Source organism: Populus nigra, chromosome 11, assembly GCF_951802175.1.
Source record: "Populus nigra chromosome 11, ddPopNigr1.1, whole genome shotgun sequence".
NCBI classification, from domain to species: Eukaryota; Viridiplantae; Streptophyta; class Magnoliopsida; order Malpighiales; family Salicaceae; genus Populus; species Populus nigra.
The window spans coordinates 15,571,467-15,599,466 of record NC_084862.1 but is presented as its reverse complement, the minus strand read 5'-3'; the positions used below and the strand labels follow the sequence as shown (position 1 = coordinate 15,599,466).

At 32.8% G+C, this 28,000-nt stretch overlaps 1 protein-coding gene and 2 long non-coding RNA genes across 5 annotated transcripts; 1 reads left to right on the top strand and 2 right to left on the bottom strand.

Annotated features, from left to right (window-relative positions):
• Window positions 1-30: 30 nt before the first annotated feature.
• On the bottom strand, window positions 31-27,023 carry LOC133668532 (disease resistance protein RUN1-like). Of its 3 annotated transcripts, XR_009833747.1 has the most exons (7): window positions 26,610-27,020; window positions 25,826-26,321; window positions 24,600-25,695; window positions 24,222-24,497; window positions 23,233-24,129; window positions 22,598-23,126; window positions 21,580-21,807 (listed from the first exon to the last, which is right to left on the bottom strand). XR_009833747.1 is itself a non-coding variant. In XM_062088449.1 (6 exons), exons 2-6 carry the CDS (start codon window positions 26,314-26,316, stop codon window positions 248-250), a joined length of 3,411 nt encoding a protein of 1,136 aa, XP_061944433.1. In that variant the 5' UTR covers window positions 26,317-26,321; window positions 26,637-27,023; the 3' UTR covers window positions 31-247. The 3 variants fall into 3 exon arrangements, 2 of the variants coding, with proteins under 2 accessions (XP_061944433.1, XP_061944432.1); XM_062088449.1 differs by lacking the exons at window positions 21,580-21,807; window positions 22,598-23,126 and adding an exon at window positions 31-898 and having other exon boundaries at window positions 26,637-27,023; XM_062088448.1 differs by lacking the exons at window positions 21,580-21,807; window positions 22,598-23,126 and adding an exon at window positions 32-898 and having other exon boundaries at window positions 26,610-27,022.
• LOC133668547 (uncharacterized) lies at window positions 15,792-17,855 on the bottom strand. The gene is made up of 2 exons (XR_009833751.1): window positions 16,791-17,855; window positions 15,792-16,187 (listed from the first exon to the last, which is right to left on the bottom strand). It is a non-coding gene; the product is annotated as an uncharacterized LOC133668547 (long non-coding RNA).
• Window positions 26,254-26,779, top strand: LOC133668546 (uncharacterized). Its single transcript, XR_009833750.1, has 2 exons — window positions 26,254-26,392; window positions 26,470-26,779. It is a non-coding gene; the product is annotated as an uncharacterized LOC133668546 (long non-coding RNA).
• Window positions 27,024-28,000: the final 977 nt, after the last annotated feature.

The window sequence follows — 28,000 nt, the reverse complement described above, 5'->3', positions numbered from 1 at the left end:
AAGATAATATTTAATTTTTTAGATTAAATAAGAAAAATGTAATAATTAAAGATGATATTTAATCTCTTAAATTAAATAGAATAAAATAAAAACAACTAAAGGAAATATGTATTCTTACCAAAAAGCCTTAAATATTTAATATTTTTTTATTAAAGATGATATTTAATTTTTTAGATTAAATAATAATAATAAAATCATTAAAGATAATATTTAATCTCATAAATTAAATATAATAGAATAAAAATAACTAAATGAAATATTTGTTCTTACCATCAAGTGTTAAATCGAGGCTATGTCCTTGCAGCTTCGCAAATAAATAGTCACTCCATTGCTTAGGTGTAGACGCTGTGATTGAACCACAATGAGGATGAGGAAGCAGATGATACAGCGGTGGTGAAGGCATTACTGTATCTCTTCCCACTTCTGACTCTTCAAATGAATCTGACTTCCCTGCGATCACATGGACCCCACATTCTTTAATGATGTGCAATTTGTGATATGAAGAAATGTAATGCTTTGTTGGCTCTGAAGAAATGTATAGTTCCAATTCGTCATCTCCACAGTAATCTTCCATTCCCATATCACTTCTACTTATGTATCTTATCCATCCCGCAGTTCCTGGTGATCCATGACCTTTAAACAATTGAATACCGTTGCTTTTATTTCTTATAATAATAATAATGCTATTGTGGAAGTAATAACGATCTTCCTTCTCAAGTGGATGGACAACCCAAAGAACTAAGCCATGGAAGACTGGAGGTATATGGAATGACAATGAGCCTCCTTCTCCCCTGTAGCTCATCCAATTTGGCATCTCACCAGGAAAGGAGGAAATATGATACCGGTGAGGACCACAATTGTAGTCAATACAATACCGGTGACGACCGTTGCACATTGCCTGTATAAATATATTATCATTAAATCAAGAAATAAAAAATAAAACCAATCAGACTTTAAATATTTAATAAAGCCACACGGTTGACCACTGAGCTAGACCCTCAAGTGCATTCCCCTCTATTATTATTCTGCCTTGAACCGTTCTTTTTGAAAACGTAGGAGACATGTCGGGTTTATTTTTTAAACTTTTTTTAAAAAAATATATTAAAATAATATTTTAAAGCAATGCGAAAACTGACTTTTATTTGATTCTTTTTTGTCAAAGCCGTTACATCTAAAGATAGAAAGTGGCATATAGCTCTCATGGTAGTTCCCGCTTTCACACTGAGTGGAAAGTGGGAAAGGGATTTCCACTTTCCACTCGAAAAGTACTAAAGCATTATAAACATGGTTTTTTTTTTTTTCCCAGCTGAGGAATTTTATCAAACACCTGATACGCGTCATTAAAAAATTAACAGCAGGATAAAGGGATTTCATGGACGGCAAGGGCCGAATGATAACTGCTGCCACCTAATAGATACATGAATTTTACCTGGTCCTATTCCAGGCCCTTGAAGCCATGGTTGTAAATCAATGCTTTTTCATTGAGTAGGCCGTGGGAAAGGGAACATGAAAATCTAATGGGCGGTTTCCTTTTGCTCTTTTTTCTTTTTATTTCTCTCTCTCTATATATTGTAAGTTTGGAAAACTTTATAACAATAAAACACTTCATACTTGGAATGCATTTTTGCGTTCCTGTGAACAATAAAATGAATACCCTCAAACTCTTTTTTTGTTTTTATTATTTATCCTTTTAGTCTAAATTAATATCCAATTACTTTTTCATGAATTGGTTTTCATTGCATGTTTCATTTTGTTTTTTTTTAAGATTAATTGGTTTCAAATTGCTTTTTAAACATTTTTTTATCATTTTAACTATATTATTATCGGTTGTTTAATTTTTGGTTTTTTTCAAGCTATTTTTTTATGATTTTTTTTAAATCCCAATTATATTATTGCCAGTTATTCATTTTTATCAAGTTTAATGATACTTCAAACAGTGTGATTCTCGTGCAAAGGTGGTCCGGCGAGGAAGACCAAACTGCTTGGCGGACTGGAAAAAAAAAAGAAGCTATTTATGGGACCATCATTCCATTTACCAGGGGACTGGTCTGGAAAGGGGTTAGGTCTATGGTTGTGGGGAAGATAATTTTGTCCTTCCCTTTTATTTCTTCTAAACCTCAAGTTAATTATAATTAATTAATAATTTGAACAATGTTGAGCATGCTTAATTTAATATTATTTTATTTAAAAAAAAATGCCTTTAATAGTAAAACTATTTATCTTTTATCTAAGAACTTAAGCTATTAAATAAATAAAAAGATGAATGGATGAAAAAAAATTAAATTAGAAATGAATATAATAACATAAGGATTAAATACTATTTTTTAAGATTTCAAGGACTAATTAATTTTTTTTTTATGAAATTGAGAATGTATATATATCAAGGAACAAGAACAAAGAAACAGAAGCTTTACCTACTTAGGTTGTACCTAAAGCCAAAGAATCAGAAGCCAAAGCCGAAACGGAAGCTAAAGAACAAGAAAATAAAAGATAATTTCTCTGCTTAGTTGTTTCTACATATATATATATATATATATATATATATATATATATATATATATATAAACTGTAGTAATAGTTTTTGGAAATATACTCTGATATTTTGATGATTTAATAAAGAGATTCCTATAAGAGATTATATGCTATGCTTAGGTTTTCTCAAGCCCTTTTCAGAGAAACCTGAGATTATATTCCTATAAGAGATTATTTCTTGCAAATTATTAGCAATGCAATAATTATAATTATAAAAGATAAAAATGTAACACATGCAGGAAAAAAAAGCAAGGAAATTTCTCAAGCGCGTATTGGTATTGAGCTGGAATTTGGAGTGGTAATTTCAAGGTACTTGCTATCGATGACTTGCTTTTGTCTATGAGCAGGCATGAATATATGCATAGTTCCAATTCCCAAGTGGACTACAGTTGCTGCTATTCGTTCATCTTCAAACAATATTCTTCCGTTGCTCTTATTCTTTATAATAATGCAGATCCTTTGCAAAGTTTCCACAACAACTGGATCCACGCGTTAACATTATTTATTGAGGTCGAAAAGGTTATTGCTATCAAGCTCTTCCAAGCTGGCTATTGTTGATCAATGTACCAAAAACACAGCATAAAATCAAACAAAGATTTTGATTCCCCTCCATTCTTGTTTTCTCTTGAACCACGCGTTCTTCTTTTCTGTGTATCATGCTAAGGGTAAAAAAAAAAAAAGAAAATGAACACAGGAGATTAGCGATGATTTCAATTTTCTGATAATTACACAAAACCTTCTCTTTTATTGAAAATAAAATAAAATTCGGTGGCCAAAACGAAAATAGGTAAAGACCAAAGAACTCCTGGCCTCATGGCTTAATTTTTTCCCACTTAAAAATAAATACGTAATTTTATTATAACAATGCATAATTAATTGTGTCTAGTACCCTAGTAAAACTTCACTCGCGATTTAGATTTTTTGTTAATAGATCCAGAGATTGGTTTTGAAAAGCAATGAAGACTGCTTCTTTCTAAAAACATTCAGACTTCTTCCTATCAATCAATCCAATCCAAGGCAACCATGAAAGACTCTTGGGCTAAAGCAGTGCGAACACTAACTTTTATTTGCTTCTTTTTGCCAAAGCCATTACACTGAGTGGGAAAGTGGTATAAAGCTCTCATAATAGTTCCCACTTTCACACTGAGTGGAAAGTACTCAAGTAAAACTTCACTCGCGATTTAGAGTTTTTGTTAATAGATCCAGAGATTGGTTTTGAAAAGCAATGAAGACTGCTTCTTTCTAAAAACATTCAGACTTCTTCCTATCAATCAATCCAATCCAAGGCAACCATGAAAGACTCTTGGGCTAAAGCAGTGCGAACACTAAGTTTTATTTGCTTCTTTTTGCCAAAGCCATTACACTGAGTGGGAAAGTGGTATAAAGCTCTCATAGTAGTTCCCACTTTCACACTGAGTGGAAAGTACTCTAGTAAAACTTCACTCGCGATTTAGAGTTTTTGTTAATAGATCCAGAGATTGGTTTTGAAAAGCAATGAAGACTGCTTCTTTCTAAAAACATTCAGACTTCTTCCTATCAATCAATCCAATCCAAGGCAACCATGAAAGACTCTTGGGCTAAAGCAGTGCGAACACTAACTTTTATTTGTTTCTTTTTGCCAAAGCCATTACACTGAGTGGGAAAGTGGTATAAAGCTCTCATAGTAGTTCCCACTTTCACACTGAGTGGAAAGTACTCAAGTAAAACTTCACTCGCGATTTAGAGTTTTTGTTAATAGATCCAGAGATTGGTTTTGAAAAGCAATGAAGACTGCTTCTTTCTAAAAACATTCAGACTTCTTCCTATCAATCAATTCAATCCAAGGCAACCATGAAAGACTCTTGGGCTAAAGCAGTGCGAACACTGAGTGGGAAAGTGGTATAAAGCTCTCATAGTAGTTCCCACTTTCACACTGAGTGGAAAGTACTCAAGTAAAACTTCACTCGCGATTTAGAGTTTTTGTTAATAGATCCAGAGATTGGTTTTGAAAAGCAATGAAGACTGCTTCTTTCTAAAAACATTCAGACTTCTTCCTATCAATCAATTCAATCCAAGGCAACCATGAAAGACTCTTGGGCTAAAGCAGTGCGAACACTGAGTGGGAAAGTGGTATAAAGCTCTCATAGTAGTTCCCACTTTCACACTGAGTGGAAAGTACTCAAGTAAAACTTCACTCGCGATTTAGAGTTTTTGTTAATAGATCCAGAGATTGGTTTTGAAAAGCAATGAAGACTGCTTCTTTCTAAAAACATTCAGACTTCTTCCTATCAATCAATCCAATCCAAGGCAACCATGAAGGACTCTTGGGCTAAAGCAGTGCGAACACTAACTTTTATTTGCTTCTTTTTGCCAAAGCCATTACACTGAGTGGGAAAGTGGTATAAAGCTCTCATAATAGTTCCCACTTTCACACTGAGTGGAAAGTACTCTAGTAAAACTTCACTCGCGATTTAGAGTTTTTGTTAATAGATCTAGAGATTGGTTTTGAAAAACAATGAAGACTGCTTCTTCATAAAAACATTCAAACTTCTTCTTGTAATCAATCCAAGGCAATCATGAAAAACTCTTAGGCTAAAGCAGTGCATACACTAACTTTCATTCGTTTTTTTTGCCAAAGCAATTACATCTAAGATAGAAAGTGACATGAAGCTCTCATTGTAGTTCCCCCTTTCACACTGACTGGAAAGTGGAAAAGGAATTTCCACTTTCCACTCGAAAAGGATTAAAGCATTCTAAACATGGTTTTTTTTTTCCAGTCAAGGAATTTTTGTTGGAACCTTAAGAACAAAATAATAAAGCTCACAAGATTGGGGAAAAATGCTTGATGTTTATTTTGGAAATCAATGTTGCTTAAATACAGCTTCTTACAAACTGAAATTGAGAAAAACTAGCTACTGCTAATACGTGGATTACATCACGCATATTGTGGCTGGAGAAGTGGTCTTCTTTGACTGCCACAATCCCTAACAAATCGGGATAACATTTATTCTGCAAGACTTCTTCAAACATTTCCTAACATATCCTCCCTAAACTGAGCATGCTGTGTGAATGCTCAGTTTAAATTCTTCTTCTCTTGTACTCCTAAGAGTAATCGAAGTTTTACAAAATCTTCGAGTTTGAGTGGTTTTGTCATGATGTCTGCTAGCTGCTCCTTAGTTCCACAGTAAATGAGCTCTACATCTCCCTTCTTGATAAGATCGCGAATGAAATGAAATTTGACGTTGATATGCTTTGTCCTCCCGTGAAATACTGGATTCTTGGATAATTTGATGGATGAACTATTATCGCAGAACACCGTAACACATTTGCAGCGATCTTCTTCAATGCTGTTTAAGACTTCCTTCATCCAGATACTTTGACATGCACAAGCTGTGGCTGCTACATATTCTGCCTCAGTAGTTGATAGAGTAACTATCGGTTGCTTTTTAGAGCTCCATGCCACCGCACCATCTCCCATCATGAATACATATCCGGATGTACTTTTTCCTCCATCTAGGTCACCCGCAAAATCACTGTCCGTATATCCTTTAAGAGTGTAATCCGAGCTTCTTTTGTAGAAAATACCGAAATTCATTGTACCTTTCAAATACCTGAGGATTCTTTTTGCGGCTAGTAAGTGTCCTTCCTTCGGTGCAGCCATGAATCTGCTTAAAAAACTTACCGCATACATTATATCAGGTCGAGTTGTTGTGATGTATATAAGGCTGCCAATCAATTGTTTGTATTCGGTGCTGTCAATTTCTTCTCCTTTCTCTTGAGATGATAGCTTAGTTCCTGGAACCATTGGATTATTAACTGCATTACAGCTGCCCATTCCGAACCTTGCAAGTATTTCACTTGCATATTTCCCTTGACATAAGAAAATCCCAGCCTCTGTTTGATGTATTTCAACGCCCAAAAAATACTTAATTCTGCCTAGATTAGTCATATCAAATTCTGATTGCATGGAAGCCTTAAATTCTGCACACAACTTCAAGTCATTACCGGTAAATATTAAATCATCCACATAAAGGCTTACCACCAAAAATCTTCCTCCTTCCTTTTTCATGAACAAAGTGTGTTCATAGCTGCATTTTTCGAAACCTTCACCAGCAAAGTAGTCCTCTAGCCGGCTGTACCAAGCTCTAGAAGCTTGTTTCAGCCCATATAATGCCTTCTTCAGCTGATATACCTTCTGCTCTTCCCCCTTGCGAATGTATCCTTTAGGTTGTTCAATATAAACAACCTCCTTGAGTTCTCCGTGAAGAAATGCGCTCTTTACATCCAACTGGAATACTTCCCAACCTCGCAGCGCAGCAAGAGATAATAGCATTCTGATGGTGTCCCATCTAGCGACTGGCAAAAATACTTCGCTGTAGTCTATTCCTTGCCTTTGCGCATAGCCCTTCACAACTAGTCTCGCCTTGTGTTTGTCGACTTTGCCTTTTTCATTCAGCTTAGTTTTAAAAACCCACTTCACTCCGATCTTCTTCATCCCTTTAGGCAGCGCTACTAACTCCCATGTATTGTTTTTTTCAATTGCTTGTATTTCGGCATCCATGGCTTTTCTCCATTTGATGTCCTTCACGGCTTCATCATACTTCACTGGATCTTCTTCAGCAGCATAGAGCACCAAGTATTGCTCTTCTTCTTCTTGCTCTGCAAGGTCTTCACCAGTTACATAATCCTGTAGGTGTCTTGGAGGTATGCTGATTCTTCTTGTCTGCTCCCTACGATTTTCTTGAGATGATGGGATAAAGGCTGGTCTCCTTGTTTCCTCGGTTTGTGCAGCAGTTTGTTCACTTGGTATTTCTTCTTCATCTCTATCCGTTATAATGCCATCTCCCCCGTCTCCTTCTTCTTTGTCCGTTTCATGGAAAGAGTCTGCATCATCCCATGTTAATTCTTCATCATTTGTCCTCCCCCAATTCCATGTCTCTTCCTCAGCAAAAATTACGTCTCTACTGGTGACAATCTTCTTGTTCTCAGGATCATAAAGCCTATAGGCTTTGGATTCTTCACTAACTCCCAAGAATACACATTTATAGCTTTTATCTTCTAGCTTGATCCTCCTCTCATTTGGTACATGCACGTATGTAACACATCCAAAAATCCTGAAATGTGCTACATTTGGTTTGTGTCCAGTCCAACATTCTTCGGGGGTTTTATTTGTAACTGCTGCAGTAGGGCTTCGGTTGATGATGTGCACAGACCAGGTTGCTGCTTCTGCCCAAAAACTCCTTGGCATTCTTCCTTCCACAAGCAAACAACGAACCATGTTCATGAGAGTTCGATTCTTACGTTCAGCAACTCCGTTTTGCTGAGGAGTGTATGATGCGCTGAGCTGCCTTTTTATTCCCTGATTGCTGCAAAAATCCAGAAAAATTTGGGAAGTGTATTCCCCTCATCGGTCGCTCCTGAGACACTTGATGCTCAATCCTGTCTCTTTTTCAACTTTGGTTTTAAAGTGCCTAAACTTCTCAAAAGTTTCTCCTTTTTCGGCAAGCAGATAAATCCATGTTTTTCTGCTGAAGTCATCGATGAAAGTTAGAATATACCTCTTGTTACTCATGGTGGTTGGAGTGATTGGTCCACAAAGATCACTGTGGATGAGCTGTAATTTTTTTGATGCTCTCCAGTTAGCTTTCTTAGGCATTTCGTCCCTGTGCTGCTTCCCTTTACTGCATACTTCACATACTTTGTTTGTCTCTTTAATTTTCGGCAACCCTTCAACCATTTCCTTGTGTTCCAAGCACTGGAGTCCCTTCTGGTGTAGGTGACCAAAACGTCTATGCCACAGTCCTGTGAGGTCCTCTTGTGTCACTTGCAGACAGGCATCGCTGTGTTGTTCAGCCAGCATAACAAACATCCGGTTTGTAGTCATGTGAGTGTGCACAATCAGCCCCTTCATTGGATGAAAAATCTTGCAGGTTCCCTTCTGCATTACCACTTTCAATCCTTTTTCTAGTAGCTGCCCAACACTTAACAGATTGTTTGTTAAGTCTGGCACATAGAAAACATTACTCACAATCTGTGTTCTTCCTTGTACTCTAAGCTTCACGCTTCCTTGTCCCATAACTTGCATCCGGGCATTATTTCCCAACTTCACAGCATGTGAAAAATTCTCATCCAAGCTAATGAACCACTTCTTGTTGCCTGTCATGTGATTGGAACATCCTGAGTCGATGAACCAAACGTCTTCTCTGCTGGATCCCCCCTGCACATGAGCCATGAGGAGAAGCTCTTCTTCATCATCCAGTTCCAGATCAACATGAGCCATGAGGAGAAGCTCTTCTTCATCATCCAGTTCCACGTAATGTGCATTCCTTTCCCAGGTGGGGCATTCAAACTGAAGATGCCCTGGTTTATGGCATTTGTAACATGTTGCCGTAGTTCTGCCAAATGTTTGTCTTCCTCTCCCTCTGCCTAGTCCTCTGAAATGGACACCTCCTCTGCCCCTGTTGATTCTGCCTTCTCCAATTGAAGCATGCAGTGCTTGCTCCTCTTCTCGAGATTTGTCCAGCCTCTTGAATTTGGCTTCATGCACGACAAGAGAACTTTGCAATTCATCAATTGTCATTGTGCTCACATCTTTGGATTCTTCTATCGAAACCACCACATAAGTAAACCTTTCTATCAAGGTTTTGAGTACCTTTTCGACTACCTTAGTGTCTGGCATAATCTCCCCATTACTCCTCATTTGATTAGCCACTGAGGTCACTTTAGCAAAGTATTCGGTGATGGACTCACTTTGCTTCATCTGCAAAATTTCAAAGTCTCTTCTCAGTGTGTTGAGAAGAGATTTCTTCACTTTTGCATTTCCTCCAAATTTGCTCTTCAAGGAATCCCACACGATTTTTGAAGTGCACCTGTCTAAGATCTGTTCAAATGTAACCCTATCTATTGCTTGATATAGATAGTGTTTCACTTGATGATCTTTCATCTTTGCATCATCATGTTGTGCCTGCTGCGTGGTGCTCAATGCACTCCCAATAATCGGCTCCTGAATACCGATTTCCACAAGACTCCATAGTCCTTTTGCTCGCAACAAATTCTCCATCAACTCACTCCAATGATCATAATGTTGACCATCGAAATGAGGGATCTTCGTCAGGCTCTTATCCTCACTCATTTTCTTCACTCCTTGTTATCGAGCTGTACCCTTTGATTTTGCCTAAGTCTCTTACAGTCAGGTAACCCAGTAGGGGCTCTGATACCACTGTTGGAACCTTAAGAACAAAATAATAAAGCTCACAAAATTGGGGAAAAATGCTTGATGTTTATTTTGGAAATCAATGCTGCTTAAATACAGCTTCTTACAAACTGAAATTGAGAAAAACTAGCTACTGCTAATACGTGGATTACATCACGCATATTGTGGCTGGAGAAGTGGTCTTCTTTGACTGCCACAATCCCTAACAAATCGGGATAACATTTATTCTGCAAGACTTCTTCAAACATTTCCTAACAATTTTATCAAAGACCTGATACACGTCATTAAAAAATTAGCAGCCGGATAAAAGGATTTTGTGGTTGTAAATCAAAGCTATTTTATCTTTAAGTCTTCTGTCCTGTCGAGTATAGTCGAAATTACCTCTCTCTCATTCTCACTCTCACACTGAAAGAAAATCTAATGGGGTGTTTGCTTTTTCATTGAGGAGGCCGTGGGAAAGGGAACAGAAATAAGATTTAATAGTTTTTTTTCACTAGTTGTTTTCCTTTGATTTTTGTTAAATATATGTGTCTTGGTTTGTTTTTCACAAAATTATTGTTAAAAATACTAAAATAAAATGTTGAATGTATCACGAGTTTTGTTAGTTCACTCACTTTTTATTTCCTGGTGGAATGTATTTTTTTTGTTTAACTTCAAACAATTGAATACAATTATTTTGTTGATATTAATTTATGGTATACAATTACCTATAGATTATAATTATCTTGAATAGTCACAATATCGACAAATTTAATATCAACTAATTATCTTGCTTCATGCATGTACTCATTACTTTAATTATTTTAGATTGCCAAGGGTGTTTTTTTTATTTTACACTTTAATCCCCTGGGTTTGAATCTTATCTAATTTTTAAATTAATTCAGATAAATTGATCATGATGTGAAAATGAAAGTGTTAAAAAGATCACTGCGAGCGGACAGCTAGTGGTATCATGATTAATTTTGACAACCGTTGTATATTAACAATTCCCACATCACGCCTCATATATAGCATTATGCCTCCTGATTGTTCGTAGCTTGACCGATCAGATTCCCAGAATAAGCTGGACCGTTAGATGAGCATACCGTGCTGTGAGTTCCAAATAAGACCAATTCGATAAATATGATTACTCCACCAAATTAAGTGTACTTCACGTAGGGGAAAACAAAAGTGGTTTCTTATTTAACATACAGGTTTTTTATTATGCTTTTTTAAAAAATATTATAATTATAGTTACTTCTAGTTATAGATATTAGTATTTACTTATTCTACAATAAAAAATCATTTATTTTGTAAATTATTTAATTATTCGGTGACTATATTGCATGTAAATGATAGAGAATAACTCTGATTTAATAAGAGATATCACCTTGCAAAAAAAAAAACTAATATTTAATTTGTAACATTACAAACTGCTTAATTATATATTGACTTATTATGGTATAGAAATTTATCTTATTATCTTGATATTTAATTAATTTTAATGTAATTTTTATAAGTATAATTAAAAAAAACTTGTTATGTTAGAGAAGAACAAAAGTATTATTTATTTTAGAAATTAAAAAACTCTAATTTTTTAGCTTTCTTGTAAATACTTTGCTAATAAGTCAGTCAATGACAGTTTTTCAATTCATGTTAAGTAGAAAGTACCAGGAAAACAACCCTATGTAAATTTGAAGCGAAATTTCCAGTCAAGTGAACATATCAAAATAATATAAAAATAATATTTTTTATTTTTTAAAAAATATTTTTGATATCAACACATCAAAATAATTTAAAATTATAAAAAATTATATAACTTTTTTTAAAAAAATTAAAATAAAAAAACATGATTTATAATGCGTTCTTAAATACCCTTAATACGCTCTAAAAGTGAGAAGGGATACGCTTTCTTCTTCCAAATAATCAATAATTAATGAAATATGAATCGGTCAACGAAATTATTTATATTCATGTACAGGAGAAGTAATGTTTCATTGAAAAGTGAAGAAACTTCCTCGTATTGTAGTTAACTTTGGTCCTTTCTTGTGTTATTATTTATTAACTTTAGTGTGAGGTATTTTACCAACTACAAAAGAGTCCTTAACTCTATAATTTATACAAAACAGTTACACAGTATTTTTTTACTTTTTAAATATTAAAAATATTTTACCAACTACAAAAGAATAATTTTTCTATTTTATTTTTTATTCAACATTATCAGGATTTTTTAGTTTTTCTATTTAAAAAATAATAAATTTTATATTTACTTGTTTTTATTTTAAAAATAATATTTTTTTTCTATTCAGTGAAAGAATTCTCTGTTGCAAATTATTAGCAATGCAATCATTATTCTTCCTCGAGATCCTTTGCAAAGTTTCCACAACAACTAGTGGGTCCACTTGTTAACATTACTGAAGTCGAACAGGTTACTGCTAATAAAGATTTTGATTCCCTTCCATTATTGTTAACCGCTATTATCTGTGTACGTGTACGTTAAATATTTTTTATTTAAAAATATATTAAAATAATATATTTTTTTATTTTTTTAATATTAATACATTAAAATATCCTCTTCGTTCTTACATTTTAAAAAACAATTAAAAAAATTTAAATTTTATTTATTATTTTACATTAAATTAATACATTTTCAAATAAAAAAATATTTTTTAAAAAAATTATCACCTGTAAATTATTAAGTCTCGCCTGTATAGCTATCACATTGCTTCTACTTTTCTCTTCGCTTTTAGAATACCGATGAGAGTGGCATTGCGTGAATCTCAAATATATTAAAGCAGATTTAGTCATTTCGAAGGTGATTCTACCTATAGAATTATGGTTAATGTAGGATGGAAAAATATCATTCAATATAAAAAAAATATTTTCTAAATTAATACAACTAAAAAATAATCCTTAAATTAACACAATTATATAATATCTGAGAGGTAATTATTTTTTTTTAAAAAAAAACATAAATCATCTCGACCGATAATGTCAGGTTATTTTCACCATTATTAACGTTTTTGTTTTCTTCCTTATTTTGGTGGTTCCATGAAGTTTCTTGGAGTAATTTTCCAGCAGGCACTGACTGATTGCATTAATGTTTTTGCCGTGGGAGACACACTGACTTAATTCAGGGAGGAAAACAACTGAAAGCCATAAGAATGCACTGATAGCGTCCACTTGTATTTGTATCAAATTGATTGATATTTATTTATTTATTTATCATCTTTTAGTTTGTATTAATCTCTCAATTGATTATGTCTGATTTGAAAATTAATCTTAATCTCTCAAAAGTGTTATTCCTTATTATTCTTTCAAAGTTCCATGGAAACATCAAATAATTCTTCACCTAATCTTATCATTTATTTATGTAAAATAGAATGGGTTAAATTTAAGGATATCTGTATTTGGGATGTTTGTCGATATCTGGAATTTTTTTTCTGCTTCTATTTTCCACTTTTATCTTTATTTTTCGCATCTGAAACGTTTTTTCCTTGATGCAGCTGCGCGCATGCCTACGAAAGTTGAAAATCATATCCCAGGTTTATCACCAGGAAATTTCCTGTGTAAATTACTTGAAATTTTTAGTGAAATTTCCTGGCAATCAAGGCAGGAATGCTAGAGTCAACCTATAAATGGACTAATCAAATAATATATTCAAATAAAATCAGCCAAGTCAGAGACCCCAAACAGTCCCTATGTTAATAATTCATTCAAAAGAGTTATACAATATTTTTATTATTTGGTTCATGGGAAACTTTTTAATTATAAATTAAAACCTAGCATTATGTAATTCTAATATTATATTTTGAATAATTTTAGGGAAGAAATTATAATATAATTGTAATTAAGTTCTTAGAAATTTCACAAAGAGATTCTATATCTCTTTTTTATTCTCTAATATTTTTATCCATCTTTTATATTCATTACAAACATATTTTTATTTCTTTCTGTGGTTTTTTCTTTTTTATTAAGAATATTTGACTTCATTCTATTCTTCGAACTTATTCTCTAGATATATCATGGGAACTGGTACCATTTATTCAAACTAATTACTATTTTCTTGTTAGTATCATCTAATTTGTTATTATTATTATTATATATATATCAGAAAAATAAATATTCTTTTATAATTTAGATGATGTACAGCCCATTTATTAAAATTATAATATGTCTAAAGATAATTGAAAAACTTTATAAACGATCCCATCATTAATTATGTATAATATCTTTTATTAATTTTATTTCAAACATTGTTTATACTATAAAATAAGCCATTATTCAATATAGATGATTAATAATAAATATAGATGATTAATAATAAATTTTGTATAATTTGAAGGGGATTTTCTTATTCTCGTTAATTAATACCTGATCGAGAAATTAAAGCCTCAACAAACGTTATTTTGTTATTTTGAATTGAGTAAAAAGTGTTCATCATCTTTCTTGCAAATTATTAGGAATGCAATAATCATAATAATTATAAAAGAGGTAAAAGGTAACACGTACGTAGAGGAAATTTCTCAAGCGTGTATTGCAACAACTGGGCTATATGATTTCTATCAATGGGCTATATGATTTTGCAAATTTGATGCCGTGTAGACTCATGACACGTGGACTTGCTAAATGGCAGCATTGAAAAAACAAGATTGCTCATTTCTCATTTGGAGCAGCAATTATTTAACAAGTCAGTCAATGCAAGTCGGTCAATCAATGATAGTTTTTCAATACAAGTACATGAAAAAACACAAGAAATCTTTGATCCCTAAATTTACATACCATTATCTTTGGTCCTTATTGTGCTATTAATTTTAGTCCAAAGTTCTGATTGGAAAACCCAAAACTGTTCCTAGATTTACAATTCATACAAAAGAGTTATATAGCATTTTTATTATTTGGTTCAGGAGAGACTCTTTAACAATATTAAAAATTATATATTAAAACCTAGCATCATATAATTCCAATACTATATTTTTAATAATTTTATGGAAGAAATCCTAATTAACTTCTTTGTAGTTATTTTAAATTGAAATTAATTTACAAAAAAAATTCATCATCTTTCCATCGTTAATCTGTTAATCACAGCTGAATTTGTTTTTCATACATTTGTTTTTTCACGTCACAAATTATTATTATTATTTGATAGATATAACATATGATAAATGAGATTTTAAGATAAGAACTATTGGGATAATAAATATTTTCTTAGTTATTTTTATTTTTTTAATTTAGCTTAGAAATTTTAATTTTTCTTATTCAGTATTATTAAATCTTTATAATTTTGTTTCTACTTAAAAAGGAATAATTTTTATATTCTATTTTTTTTATTAAATATTATCGAGCTCTTCTGGTTTTTCTATTTAAAAAATAATAATTTTTCTATTTAGTTGTTTCTGGAAACAGACTTTGATAGTTTGATGATTTAATAAAGAGATTCCTATAAGAGATTATCTACTATGCTTAGGGTTTTCTCAAGCCCTTTTCAGAGAAAGAATATTCTTTCTTGCAAATTATTAGAAATGCAATAATTATAATTGTAAAAGATAAAAAAAAGGTTACACGCACAGGGAAAGAAAAAAGCAAGGAAATTTCTCAAGCTCGTATTGGAAAATATTGAGCTGGAATTTACTTATTGGTAATTTCGTGGCAGGTGCAGATTATTAGAAATGCAATAATTGTCTTGCAAATTGAGAAAGTACGTTTTCTTGCAAATTATTAGAAATGCAATAATTGTCAAAGAGCAAGCAATAATCGCTAAAGAATAAATTATTGAGCTGGAATTTAGAGTGGTAATTTCATGGTGGTTGCTGAATGTTTTATTGTTTTAAATTATTTTTTTAATATTTTTATATTACTTTGATGTGTTAATATTAAAAATAAATTTTAATACATTTATAAATAAAAAGGATTTTAAAACATAATATCTATGGCACTCCAAAATATATTCCTCTCTTGCTTTATAGCATCTAATAGTTTTCTAGAGGACTCGATCAGTGTAAGAGGTTGAAAGTATCATGGAAGACTGCATCAATTTTGTATCAATTCTGCACAGTTAAGCTACAGATTACTATCCAAGTTCATCATCTCAGCTAGTACGAATCTTTTCATTCATTGCAAATTATATTCTTGCAAAATTATAGCAAACATCCATATGTAATAAATAGGTTATGTTCTTGTATATATTTCCCTCAGTAGTAATCTGTGATGGTTTTTCCATTGAAATCATGTGTAATCTCTGTCTCCAGGCCACAATAAAATCCCTCAAGGTCGGTCCATTCAAAGACAATCATAAGTCTTCAACCAATCGATACACTCAAATGCGTTATCAACCGAAATGCCAATTTCGTGATCAAATAGGCCACATAGCCAAGTCTTGCCCACGACTCCATTGTTCAGAGGTTACGACTAACTGTGCAACTAAGAACTTCCAGTCCACAAGATCAGAAATGACCTCTTGACTCTGCTGCTTCTCATAACATTACTAGAAAATAAGCCATTACTCAATATTAATGATCAATAATAAAATATCGATGATTAATAATAAATTTTGTATAATTTGCACATGAATTTTTTATTCTCGTCAATTAATCACTGAGCGAGGTTCCAATTAATCACTCAAGGTCCATTCTTTTTGTTAATGATCCTTTCTGTCTAACCATTTGAATTCTGCAAACAACATAGATGGCTGTGACCAATGAGAATATATCTAATTCATCGATTGGATTCTTTCTGAAACGTTTTTTCCTTGATGCAGCTGCGCGCATGCCAAGAAAATGAGAAAATACAAAAGGAAAAGAAAATAAATTCTTTGAAGTTTAGCACCAGGAAATTTCCTGTGTATATTACAGGAAATTTCGAGTTCCAGTCAATGCAAGGCAGCAATAATAGACTAAACCTATAAATAGACTAATCAAATAATATATTCAAATCAAATAAGCCAAATCAGGGACCCAAAAGAGTCCCTAAGTTAACAATTCACTCAAATTCACCCAAATCAGGGATCCATACTCACAGTCCGATATCATTGCAGAATTCATTCTTGCAGTGCATTCATTAAAGAAATAAGAAGCATCATCAAAATTACCTGAATCACCATCATCTTTGACACCTTCAAAAGGCTGCATATTGTGTTGAATATCCTCTAGGGCTGGCAACTCCCTAAGTACTTTCCCAGACAATGAAACAAAAACATGGTCAATACTATTCTCGTCGGAAAGAATATTCTCCTTCCGAGTTGTGCAGATTAACACCCTTGCTGCTGTCAAATTTGTAAAAGTGCTTGTAGCATTATCAATTCCAATCAAACGGCCATAACGAGGTCCAGAAAGATAGAGATAAACCAAAGAGATCAACCCAGCAAAAGCTACCAACAGCAATAGCTTTATTATTTTATTTTTTTGAAGGAGCTGATATAATTAATCAGAACATGAGTTTGTTCTGCCATCACATGAAAACCTAACATAACATCACACAGAAAGATAAACTGAAAACAATAATCTGTCTAAACTGGAGGTAAGCTCCAGGAAAGCTATGAACATCGGAGTCTGCTACGAAGAATGCAAGAACAGGACAAAGAGCAGACAAAGCTCGGATCACCTCTGCTGAGATCTTACTGCTTGAGATCCTCCCCCAGAAAAAACAGCAATAGCTTTATAGCGCCAGTAAGGATGAAATAAGTGTTTGTTAACCAAACCTTAATCAAAAAAACTTTATAGCGCCAATATAGGTGAAGAAAAGCGAAAAAAAGCTACTTAAAAACAGAAAGTAAAGCATTTTCTTTTTTATCTTCTTTTTTTCAAATTTCTGCTCTTTTTCTTTTTTTGAACTCGCTTTATCTCACAAAGGAAAAAAAGGCCTATTCTAATTAATATAGATAGGCAAAGTGACAGTCCAAACAGCATACAACATTTGTTTCAAATCCGAGCCCAGATTGGCTCAGAATGCAAACCATGTTACAGATGCCAATTCTTGGATCCTTGATTTTGCTAAAATTCGATTGAGAACTGGTGCCTAAAATTTAGTAGGCTCTAGCAAGCTGAGTTTAACCCTGACCTGTACCACTTGTGCTCGTAGATCACCAAGCTCAATTATTGTCCTTTTTGGGTAGTTTAGAGGGCAAAGGTTCTAGGACAAAATATTGCATAGCATAAATTATAGTGGTTGCAACTTGCAAGTATAATCCACCTAAAATAGAATGCAAAGTCCTGCAGGAGCTAACTAAAACTGATAATTATTTTACCTTCTAGTTAGCCCTTTTAATATATAGATTTCTTTCAAAAAAAAAAAAAACTGACCATTATTTCGAGCCATGTATGCCCTAGCTTTGGCCAGAATATTTGAGAGACTCTAGCATACGGTTTCCAAATAAACAAAACACATTTAAATACATAATATAATTAAATTTAAATTTAAATGATAACAATAAAAATTGATCATAAATCATCGATATTTATTAAAAAAATATTTTAAAAATTGTTATTTACAACCAGTGACCAAACTATAATTGTTTTTTAGAATTTAGGGACAAAATCATATTTTCCATAATTTCAATACGATTCTTTCTTTACAATTCTTACCTATTATGTTTCAGATATTCAAATTTGTTAAGGTATTTACTCATTACATCAAAATATATCAATTAATCAAAGCTTCACACCAACCCATCCCTGACCTTACTTCAATTCATATTCATATACACTTATTACTACCCACACACAAATTAACTTAAAAATAAATCCAAATCACATCAACTAATATCATATAAGGCCTAGAGTTCAACAAGCTTATATAAAGAAATAAACCTAAAACAATATTATAAACACTTAGATAAAGTTGAAGTAAACCTACTCAAAACAAGGGAGTTATATGGTCAATTGGTGGTTTAGGATTGTGGGGGAATATTTGCAGTAAAAGGGAGAAGGAAGAACATTCCCCGTAAGAGAGAAAGAAGAAAATGACTAACAATGTCCTTACCTCTCTCCTTCTGTATATAACAAATGGGCTAGCTAAATGGACCAATAAAAAAATAATGGGTTATATATTATGGGTGGGGTTGACATTTCCTCCTCTGTTAAAATAAATTCACCCTCGAAATTTAATTAGAAAACTTGCTAGCTTGATTGAATGAAGAAATCACGATATTTATTACGTATCATCTTCTCAGGTATGACCTTCTCACATTACTTTCACTAAAGCAATCTTTAGAACGAAGTTTTCTAATTTGTCTATCTTCAATTCTCTCCAGTCGGATATTACATGACATATCTTCTTCAAAATGCTACGGTTTATGGCTCCAATACATGTGATGGATACATGGAATACTGGATGTTTAGATGAAAAAGCTGGGTGGAAGAGCTAATCCATAAGCAACTGCACCAATTCTCTTCAAAATTTCCATAGGCCTAATATATCGAGGATTTAGTTCCCCTCTCTTACCAAACTCCACCAATGGTACATATTTGTTCGAGCAAACTCCACTTAAGTATGCATGCTATCAACATATCTTCAAGTATTTGAATGGTTCTTTTTTATTAACCATTATTTTGAGAATGAAATGTTGTACTAAGATCAATTCGAGTACTCATAGTCTCGTGAAATTTCTCATAGAAACGTGAAATACATTGAGGACCTCTATCATATATAATAAACATGTTGTCTACTGACTGGTCCGTATGCTACATTATCATGGTTCAAATTTGTAGACAATGGAATCTAAAATCTAAAATCATAATTGAATCTTAACATATTCTTCATATGAAGAAGCCACACCTCCGGGACATTAAGTACATCAGAGAACTAAAAAGGAATTTTATAGAGAAGAAGAGAAGAGGAGACAGAGATGCGTCTTAGAAGACATCTTCTGAGTAGTTAATTCTTGATAGTAGGTGATACATAAGTTCCCACTATCATATTCAGTAAAATGCAACACATTGGAAGACTTGAAAAGCACTAAAACATTGTAAGCAAAACCTTTTTATTTTCAGTTGAGGAAGTTTTTCAAACACCTGATACGCACCTTGAAAAAAATAACAGCAGAATTCATGTTTTTGCCCCTCCTAATTGTTAGTGCCTTGCTTTGGTTCTGCTTTCCTTTTCCCAATCTATTTTCCTTATGTTAGGTTTTAGCCCTGGTATTTTTTACGACACGCAAAGACATTTTTCCATGCTATCTCTTTTTTGGGAATGTGTGCATGTGAAGTGGTGACAGAGAACTGTGGTGAAAGATATGAATGGTCAAGCATAGATGATTATTGCAAAAATTATGCTTAGAGATGTTAAACTACATGATACATAGTCTATTTTTGGAAATTGGATCTTTGACCTGTTTTTAAATTTAGCTTTGGTTGCCATCAAAAGTCTAAAATGTTGGGGCCCTGAAGTGGTGTGGCATCTTCTTTTCTACTAGGCATGTGCCCCATGTTTAACTTTAGTTGCCTATGGACCCATAGTTTGGTTTTGAAAAGCAATGAAGACTGCTTCTTTCTTAAAATATCAATAAATCATCCAGCCAATGACATTTGAGATATGATTCACAAAAGGCGAAGCTATAATTTGTGTTTGAGCTTTTCTTTTTCTTTTTTAATAGTGAATCATTTTCCCTTTCCCACATAGGAGCCCGCATTTAATGATTTATTCCTTTGAATTCAATTCCTATTTGTTGGAATGACTCAAAGCTACTTGGTCATTGGGGGTAGTTTGTGGAGAACATGCATTAGTGGGACCTTCTTGCTTTCTTAGATAGAAACAAACTTTTACCTGGTTCTATTCCAGGCTCTTTTAGGCGATCAAATATAAATTATTAATGTGATTATGATATCAGCAAAAAGCTAGAGCATGCATACAAGTCCTTAAAAGTGGATCCCACGTCTATCTCAGCTGTTGATCCCAAGTTGTACTCGAAAACATTCCGAGATTTCATACATAGAATCTTCATAGAGGACAAGTAATGGATGGAAGGAAAGAATAGAAATTTATACATAATTTTTAACACTCGGAAATTAAACTCCCGGCGACATCCCAAAAGAAAGATTTATGGGTGATGCATATTGTAAAGGAAGGCCCGTTGATTGCTTAAGGTGTTCAATATTTATGGCTAAATTTTTTAGAGTAGTCATTATGTGATGATGTGTTAACTATGGAGAAGGTCTCAAGGGATTTGTTGAGCAATCTGAAGAGTGAAGGCAGGCAACTAGAGCAATGTGTTTTCTTTAGTTTTTAGCAAGCCAAGAGCATAGAAAGTAGAGAAATGGATGCAGAACTGGGGAGGGATTGGAAAATAACAAAGTGTACAGTCAAAAGTAAATACTTCTACAGACAATGTGGGATTGGGATTGAACAAAATTCTTTTTGATGGCATGCTATTAAGGTATTCATGATATTCGTTTGTTTTTTAGTTTTTTTAGGATTAAAATAATAAGAAGATGAAATGGATGTAAAAGATTAAATCATAAATGAATATAAAAACATAAGGATTAAATACTATTTTCTAAGACTACAAGGACAAATTAATTATTTTCTAAATTAGATTATTGTGGTAGGGTTTCTCAGGTTTGAACTATACAAGTTTGGTGTTTTAACAATGTTAATATTTTTTCTTTATTTAATAATAGTTCAAGATTTATTATTAATTGGTGCTAGTGTCATAAAGCTAATGACAAACAAATAAGAAAAATAAAAGTTATATATACAAAAAAAGGGCAAAAAAGTAGTAAAAACCATGTAATAATACATAGCAAGATCTTATAGTCAAAACTAACAAGACTTTACTTATTAGACCAATTAAGAATGCTTTCTGAACTTGAACTTTCTTGTGGATAAGTAGTTTTTATCTTTTAGAGAATATGTTGAAAAAGTGAGAAAAAAATAAAACAATATTCATCAAAAGTTGTAACTCGAAAATATAAATTTCATCATGGATAATAACAACTAGGTTGTTTAATTACAAATCGGATGAAAAAGATTTCGAAGCGCATTCAATAGAACTTTCAAGTTTAGAAAATGATCTTCAAATTCAACAGAAGTACCATACTAATTTGGAGTAACTTCAAACATCTCTAGGTAAAATGATCTCGTGCTATCTCATCCATCCAGGTCCTTAATACCTATAAAACCATCAAATTCAGTAGAACTTTCAAGTTTGGAAATAAAGTTAACCGTGCATGATTATATATGCATTTTGTTATTACAAACAAATCCCCTTCACTTTTAATTAAAAAACTTACTTTATAATAATAATAGAAAAAGGGTTAATATCACATCGTTTTCATTTTTGTTTTAAAATATCGAATTTGAAAAACAATTTATAAGAACATTGTTCACTTTTAGTTTTTAATGTAAACAAACAAAATCAGTTTTCAATATTTTCTAAATAAACTAAAGTGATTTTAAGAAAATATGTTAGTGATTGTTGGCTTTTTCTTTTTTTTTTCAAACAAAAATAATCAAAACATATAAGTTTTCAATTTTTGTTTTGAAGAATTTAAAATTTTAATCAAGAAATCAAAGAATAAACAATAAAATCAAACAAACTCTAGATATCCTTACTAATTTTAGCTCGTCCTAGCTGCTACTCGTTTTGGCTTAAAAGACTCATAAGTTACTACCAATAAAAAAAATGATATAACTAAGTGATATTCAATAGATATAATTATTAAAGATAATATTTATTTTTTAAATTAAATAAGAATAATATTATCATAAAATCAAGAAATAAAAAATAAAACCAATCAGATTATAAATATTTAATAAAAAATTATTATTAAAGATGATATTTATTTTTTAAAATTAAATAATAATAATAATAATAATAATAATAAAATCATTAAAGATAATATTTAATCTCATAAATTAAATAGAATAAAAAAAATAACTAAATGAAATATTTGTTCTTACCATCAAGCCTTAAATTGAGGTTATATTTTTGCAGCTTCGAAAATAAATAGTCACACCATTGATTTGATATATATAGACGCTGTAATTGAACCACAATAGGAATGAAGAAGCAGATGATATGGCGGGCGGTGGTGAACTTCTAACTCTTCAAATGAATCTGATCTCATTCTTTAATGAGTTTGACTTGAGATGGAAAACTGATGGGCTTTGAATATATGTATAGTTCCAATTCGTCATCTCCATTGTAATCTTCCATTGCCATTTCACTTCTACTTATGTATCTTATCCATCCCCCAGCTTCTGCTATTCGTTTATATTCAAACAATTGAATACCTTTGCTTTTATTTCTTATAATAATAATAATGTTAGTCTGTAAGTAATATGGACAGACAAACCAAACAATTAAGCCTTGGAAGACTGGAGGTATATGGAAAGACAATGAGCATCCTTCTCCACTGTAGCTCAACCAGTTTGGCATCTCACCAGGAATGTGCTTAATACAATACCGGTGACGACCGTTGCACATTGCCTGTATACATATTGATTTTAAGAAATGCTGAGATTGTAGACATTAATCAATAATTGTGCTAATTGTGTGTTTATTTGTGTACAAGAAAGACTGAAAGAAATAGTACCTCAACAACGCTCTTCTGTAATTTATTTGGTGAATGATTGCTATTATAAACACGAATATGCCAGAAAATATTACTATGACCTTCGATGCCCTGAACCTCTTCTAACGAATGACTTTCTTGTAGTTCTATATATAGTTCTTCTTTTGACTGCTCTGGCATTCTTACTCTTTCCAATGATTTGCAATAAGACACATCCAGACAATCTAATCTTGAGGGAAGATCTGGGATTGATACAAGATATTTGCATTCATGAACAGACAAGAACCTTAGCTTGGGAAGGAAGCTGATCCCAGAAGGCAGGCTAGAGAATTTGTTTCCTGTTAGATCCAATACTTCTAGAGCGGACAATCCCCTAAAATCAACACAATTAGTAGCGCAATCAGACAAACTACCATTAGAAAGCTGAAGACGTTTCACTGATATACATTCAATGAAAGGTGCTGGCAGGAAACGTTTCCAATCCAAAACACCTGCTGAAATCAAAGAAGAACTTGATGGACCCGAACTGTATCCACGCAATGATAACCTTCTGACATGCTTTAATTGTCCAATTGAAGAGAGAAATTGCTCATTTTCAATCCCATCGGCTAGCAGCTCAGTTAAGGATTCAATATCACTCGTGCGTTCTGGCAATTTCTCAAGTTGTGAACACCCAGAAATATTCAGAGTTTCAAGAGACTTTACATTGCCAATGCTTCCTGGAAGAATCTTCAGACTCCAACATCCCTCTAGATTCAAGAAAACAAGGCTCGTTAAATTTCCAATAGATTGATGCATCTTAACTAAACTCGAGCAACCTTCCAGAATTAGTTTCTCTAAACTTGAACTGTGCAAGTTTGGTGTTTTAATAAGGTGCTGAGAATGACTGAGATCAAGGATTTTTAGCCTGTTGAGAATCTGTAACATAGAAAATTAATTATGGAAAGTCATAACATGTAAATATAAATTATATATTGAAGAAATTTTGGGGATTGTAGCATGTTTCGTACCTTTTTTCCCTTCCATAGTTTTTTGAGGTTACTGTACTGCATATCAAGAACAGCTAGATTGTCCAAGGTAAAATCAGATGGAAAATATTTCAAAGGACATTCATGCCAACAAATCCACATCAACTCTTTAGAAAGCAATTTGAAGGATCCGGTGAGATGTACTCCATTGATTTGGAGTAAATTTAAGAATTTCATTTCTGCAAATGATCCTGCGCTAAGTGATTTAGCTTCTGATGCACTCACATCCAGTGCAAGCCCCTCAACAACATTCGTGCCCTAAAAAAAAATCAATACAACTTTCATACAATTATTTGTAATAAGTCTGACTAGAAAATACGCATGGCTATTCTTTCATGTATGCATTGAGCTCTTACGTACCTTCTGCTGCTCAAGTACATTCCATGCATCCTCTTGATTCCAAATTCTGGTCCTTTTTCCAAGAAGCAAGGGAGACGATTCACGAACGACCCCCCTTCCCATGTCTCGTAATAGATGATGCATGGTTATCTTTCCAATGGAATTAACTTCAATCAGAGACCTTTCACGGAGAGTTTCCAAAACAACTTCTGGATTGAGATGGCAACGGGCTCCTAGCACTTTTGCGACGTATTCTTTCTCTATACCAATAAAGAAGCATGCAATATCAAGGAATGCTCTTTTTAGTTCACCATCAAGTGCGTGATAACTTATTAGAAGCTTTCCTTGAATATCTTGGTTTGGAATTCTGCTCAAGTTGTCAATTTCACTTTCCCATCTACCTCTGTTTTTCCTGTACAGAAGAGCTCCTATAACCTCAAGAGCTAAAGGAAGTCCTCCACAGAAATCAACGGCTTTCTTCGAAAGCTCAATATAATCTTCTGCTGGCTTGGTGTCCTTAAAGGCATGCCAGCTGAAAAGCTGAAGGGACTGATCTCGTGTCAATTTTTCTATCTGATATGTTAGATCTGCTTCACGAAGAAGATTTGAATCTCTTGTTGTGATAATTACTCTACTCCCGGGACCAAACGAACTTCGCTCTCCCATCAAAGCATTTAGCTGGTCCTGACAAGCCACGTCATCAGCAACAAGAAGAACTCTTTTGCGACAAAGTCGCTCTTTGATCCGAACCTTTCCTCTATCATCACAATTGATGTTCGCAGCATCTTGTTTTAAAATATCACGAAGAAGTTCCATTTGTAAAAGAGCCAGACCATTAAATTGTTTTGATGTTTCATTGATATTCGAAAGAAAACAGCTTCCCTCGAATCTATTGCGAAGTTTATTAAATACAACTTCTGCTATAGTCGTCTTTCCTATTCCTGGCATCCCATGTATGCCCACAATGCAAACCTCATCTGTGGCAGTACTTATGAAGTCACTAATACTATGGACAAGGGGATCCAAACCTACTAGGTGCTCAGGAACATATAAGTACTCAAAATCTAATTTATTCAACACATCCTTGATAATCTCTTTGATAAATTTTGCTTCATGCCTGCTCATACACAAAAGCAAGTCATTGATAGCGAGTCAGTTAAGTATTTTATTGTTTCACATTGAAAAAAGTAAAGTATATTGACTCCCTAAATGTGTGCAAGTGAATCTTAAGAGAAAAAAAGGCATACCCATTTGCCATATCATTGAGATTCCATCCAGATAGATTTCCAGCCTCCTCAAGAGCTTTTCTCCACTCCTTCACCAACTTCTCTTCAAAACGCTCTTCATGTTTAACAAATGCTTCTGCAAAACTGCCAGTCTGTTTTCTCACATCTGAAGGATCAATGTCATAGAATATAGGAAGAACAATCTGACCGGTTTTTCTATTTTTGCACTTAAGAATCTCTACAAGTTCATTGAGACACCATCTAGAAGAAGCATAACCCTTTGAGAAGAAAACTATGGATATCTTTGATTCTTGAATTGCCTTGAGGAGGTGCTCGGAGATTTCTTCTCCTCTACGATGTTTATCACCACCTCGAAAAGTGTGGATTCCTGCTTGTACCAAGGCAGTATATAGATGATCTGTAAATGTCTTGCGAGTGTCTTCTCCTCTAAAACTCAAGAAGACATCATAGGCCCCTTCTGGTCTAGATCGAGAAGACTCTGGCTCTGTCATGGTAGCTGCAGAAATTAAGGCACAATCAATTCGCAATGGAGCAATATAACAAAGAGTTAGCTATGAAATTCCAAAGGTATGATATTGAAATGAGGTTAATTGTATTCTTTATATAGGAGAAAGAGAAAGGATGTGATTTCTATTCATTTGCAGGAGAAAGCACCAGGAATTTAGAGTCAATGCAAGGCAGAAGTAGTAGTAGACTCAACCTATCCTATGATCAGACTAATCAAATAACATTTTCAAATCGAATCAGCAGTTCCTACATGTATAGACACACGCATCTGCCTTACCTGTTTAGACAAAACTGACAGGCTTACTGAGGTCAGCTTTTCTTCTCGTTCGCGAGGATGAACAAAGGAATTTAGGAGAAGTTAGCTGCAGAGTAAAGAAAGGGTATTGAATTGAGGTTTGTAATTGTGTTCTTTAATAGGAGAAAGAGAAATGATATGCTTTCTATTCATTTGCAGAAGTAGTAGAAATCGAATCAGCAGTTCCTACATATATAGACACACTCGTCTGCCTTTCTTGCGAATACTTTGCAAGTCAATGACAGTTCTTCATTTCTTTGCAAGTAGAAATTTCCTTTGTATAATACTAGAAATTTCGAGTGAAATTTCCAGTCATTACAAGGCAGCAATAGTAGGATCAACTTATAAATAAACTAATCAAATAATATATTCAAATAAAATCAGTCAATCAGGGACCCAAAACGGTCTCTCCGTTAACAATTCATTCAGAAGATTGATTTCTAATTCAATGCAGGCATATTTAAAGATATATGATATCGAAGTAGATAACAAAAAATAGAAGCATGCCAATAGAACTTGCAAGGATGTAGTTGAAAAAAATGAAGTTTGGTGACCAAAACCAAAATAAGTAAAGATCTCAAGGACCAAGAAATAAAGAATTGGCTATTTGAGCGACAAAGGAGGTATAATAGATGACAGGTAAAAATGCAATATTTTTAATTTCGTGTATAATTATAATTTATAATTATAATTTAGTGGTAAGACTGATGTAAAATGTTGTTGATACCTAGAGGAGGCCAGGTAGGCTAGGCCACTGTTTAGGAAATAATTGACACTTTCAAGTAAAATAGTTAAAGGATGTATGTAATGATTATTTTTAAAAATATTTTTTGTTTAAAAATATATTAAAATAATATATAGATATTAAAATTTTTAATATCAATATATAAAAATAAAAAAACATAAAAAATTATTTTTAAATAAATAAAATTATAATTATAATAAAAAGTGGGTTGCATCACAACCCCTAATAAGATCTTAAAGTTTTTTATAAAAAATATCAAACATATTATATTATTAGAATAAAGTTCGTTTTATGTTATTTATGCTGAGTAAATACTTAGTAAATCGGTCAATTAAGATAAAAAAACATACTTAAATTATTAATTAAAAAAATAAATAATATAATTGAGAAAGAAAATGATCTTAATTTAGTCTCAAAATATACGACCTCATCATTAATTGTGTTTCATGTATTTTAATTTTATTAATTTTATTTTAAACATAATTTATATTATAAAATAAACTATTATTCAATATTAATAATAAATAATAAATCTGGATGATTAATAATAAATTTTGTATAATTTACATATAATTTCTTATTCTCGTGATCAATTCATTCCAAAGCGAGGTTTCACAATAACCCTCAA

Coding starts and splice junctions, on each gene's coding strand:
- LOC133668532 (XM_062088449.1), bottom strand. CDS start 26,316: ATGACAGAGCCAGAGTCTTCTCGATCTAGACCAGAAGGGGCCTATGAT. Junction 25,696..25,825: donor CTCAATGATATGGCAAATGG/GTATGCCTTTTT, acceptor GTGTATGAGCAG/GCATGAAGCAAAATTTATCA. Junction 24,130..24,221: donor AACTATGGAAGGGAAAAAAG/GTACGAAACATG, acceptor TCTATGTTACAG/ATTCTCAACAGGCTAAAAAT.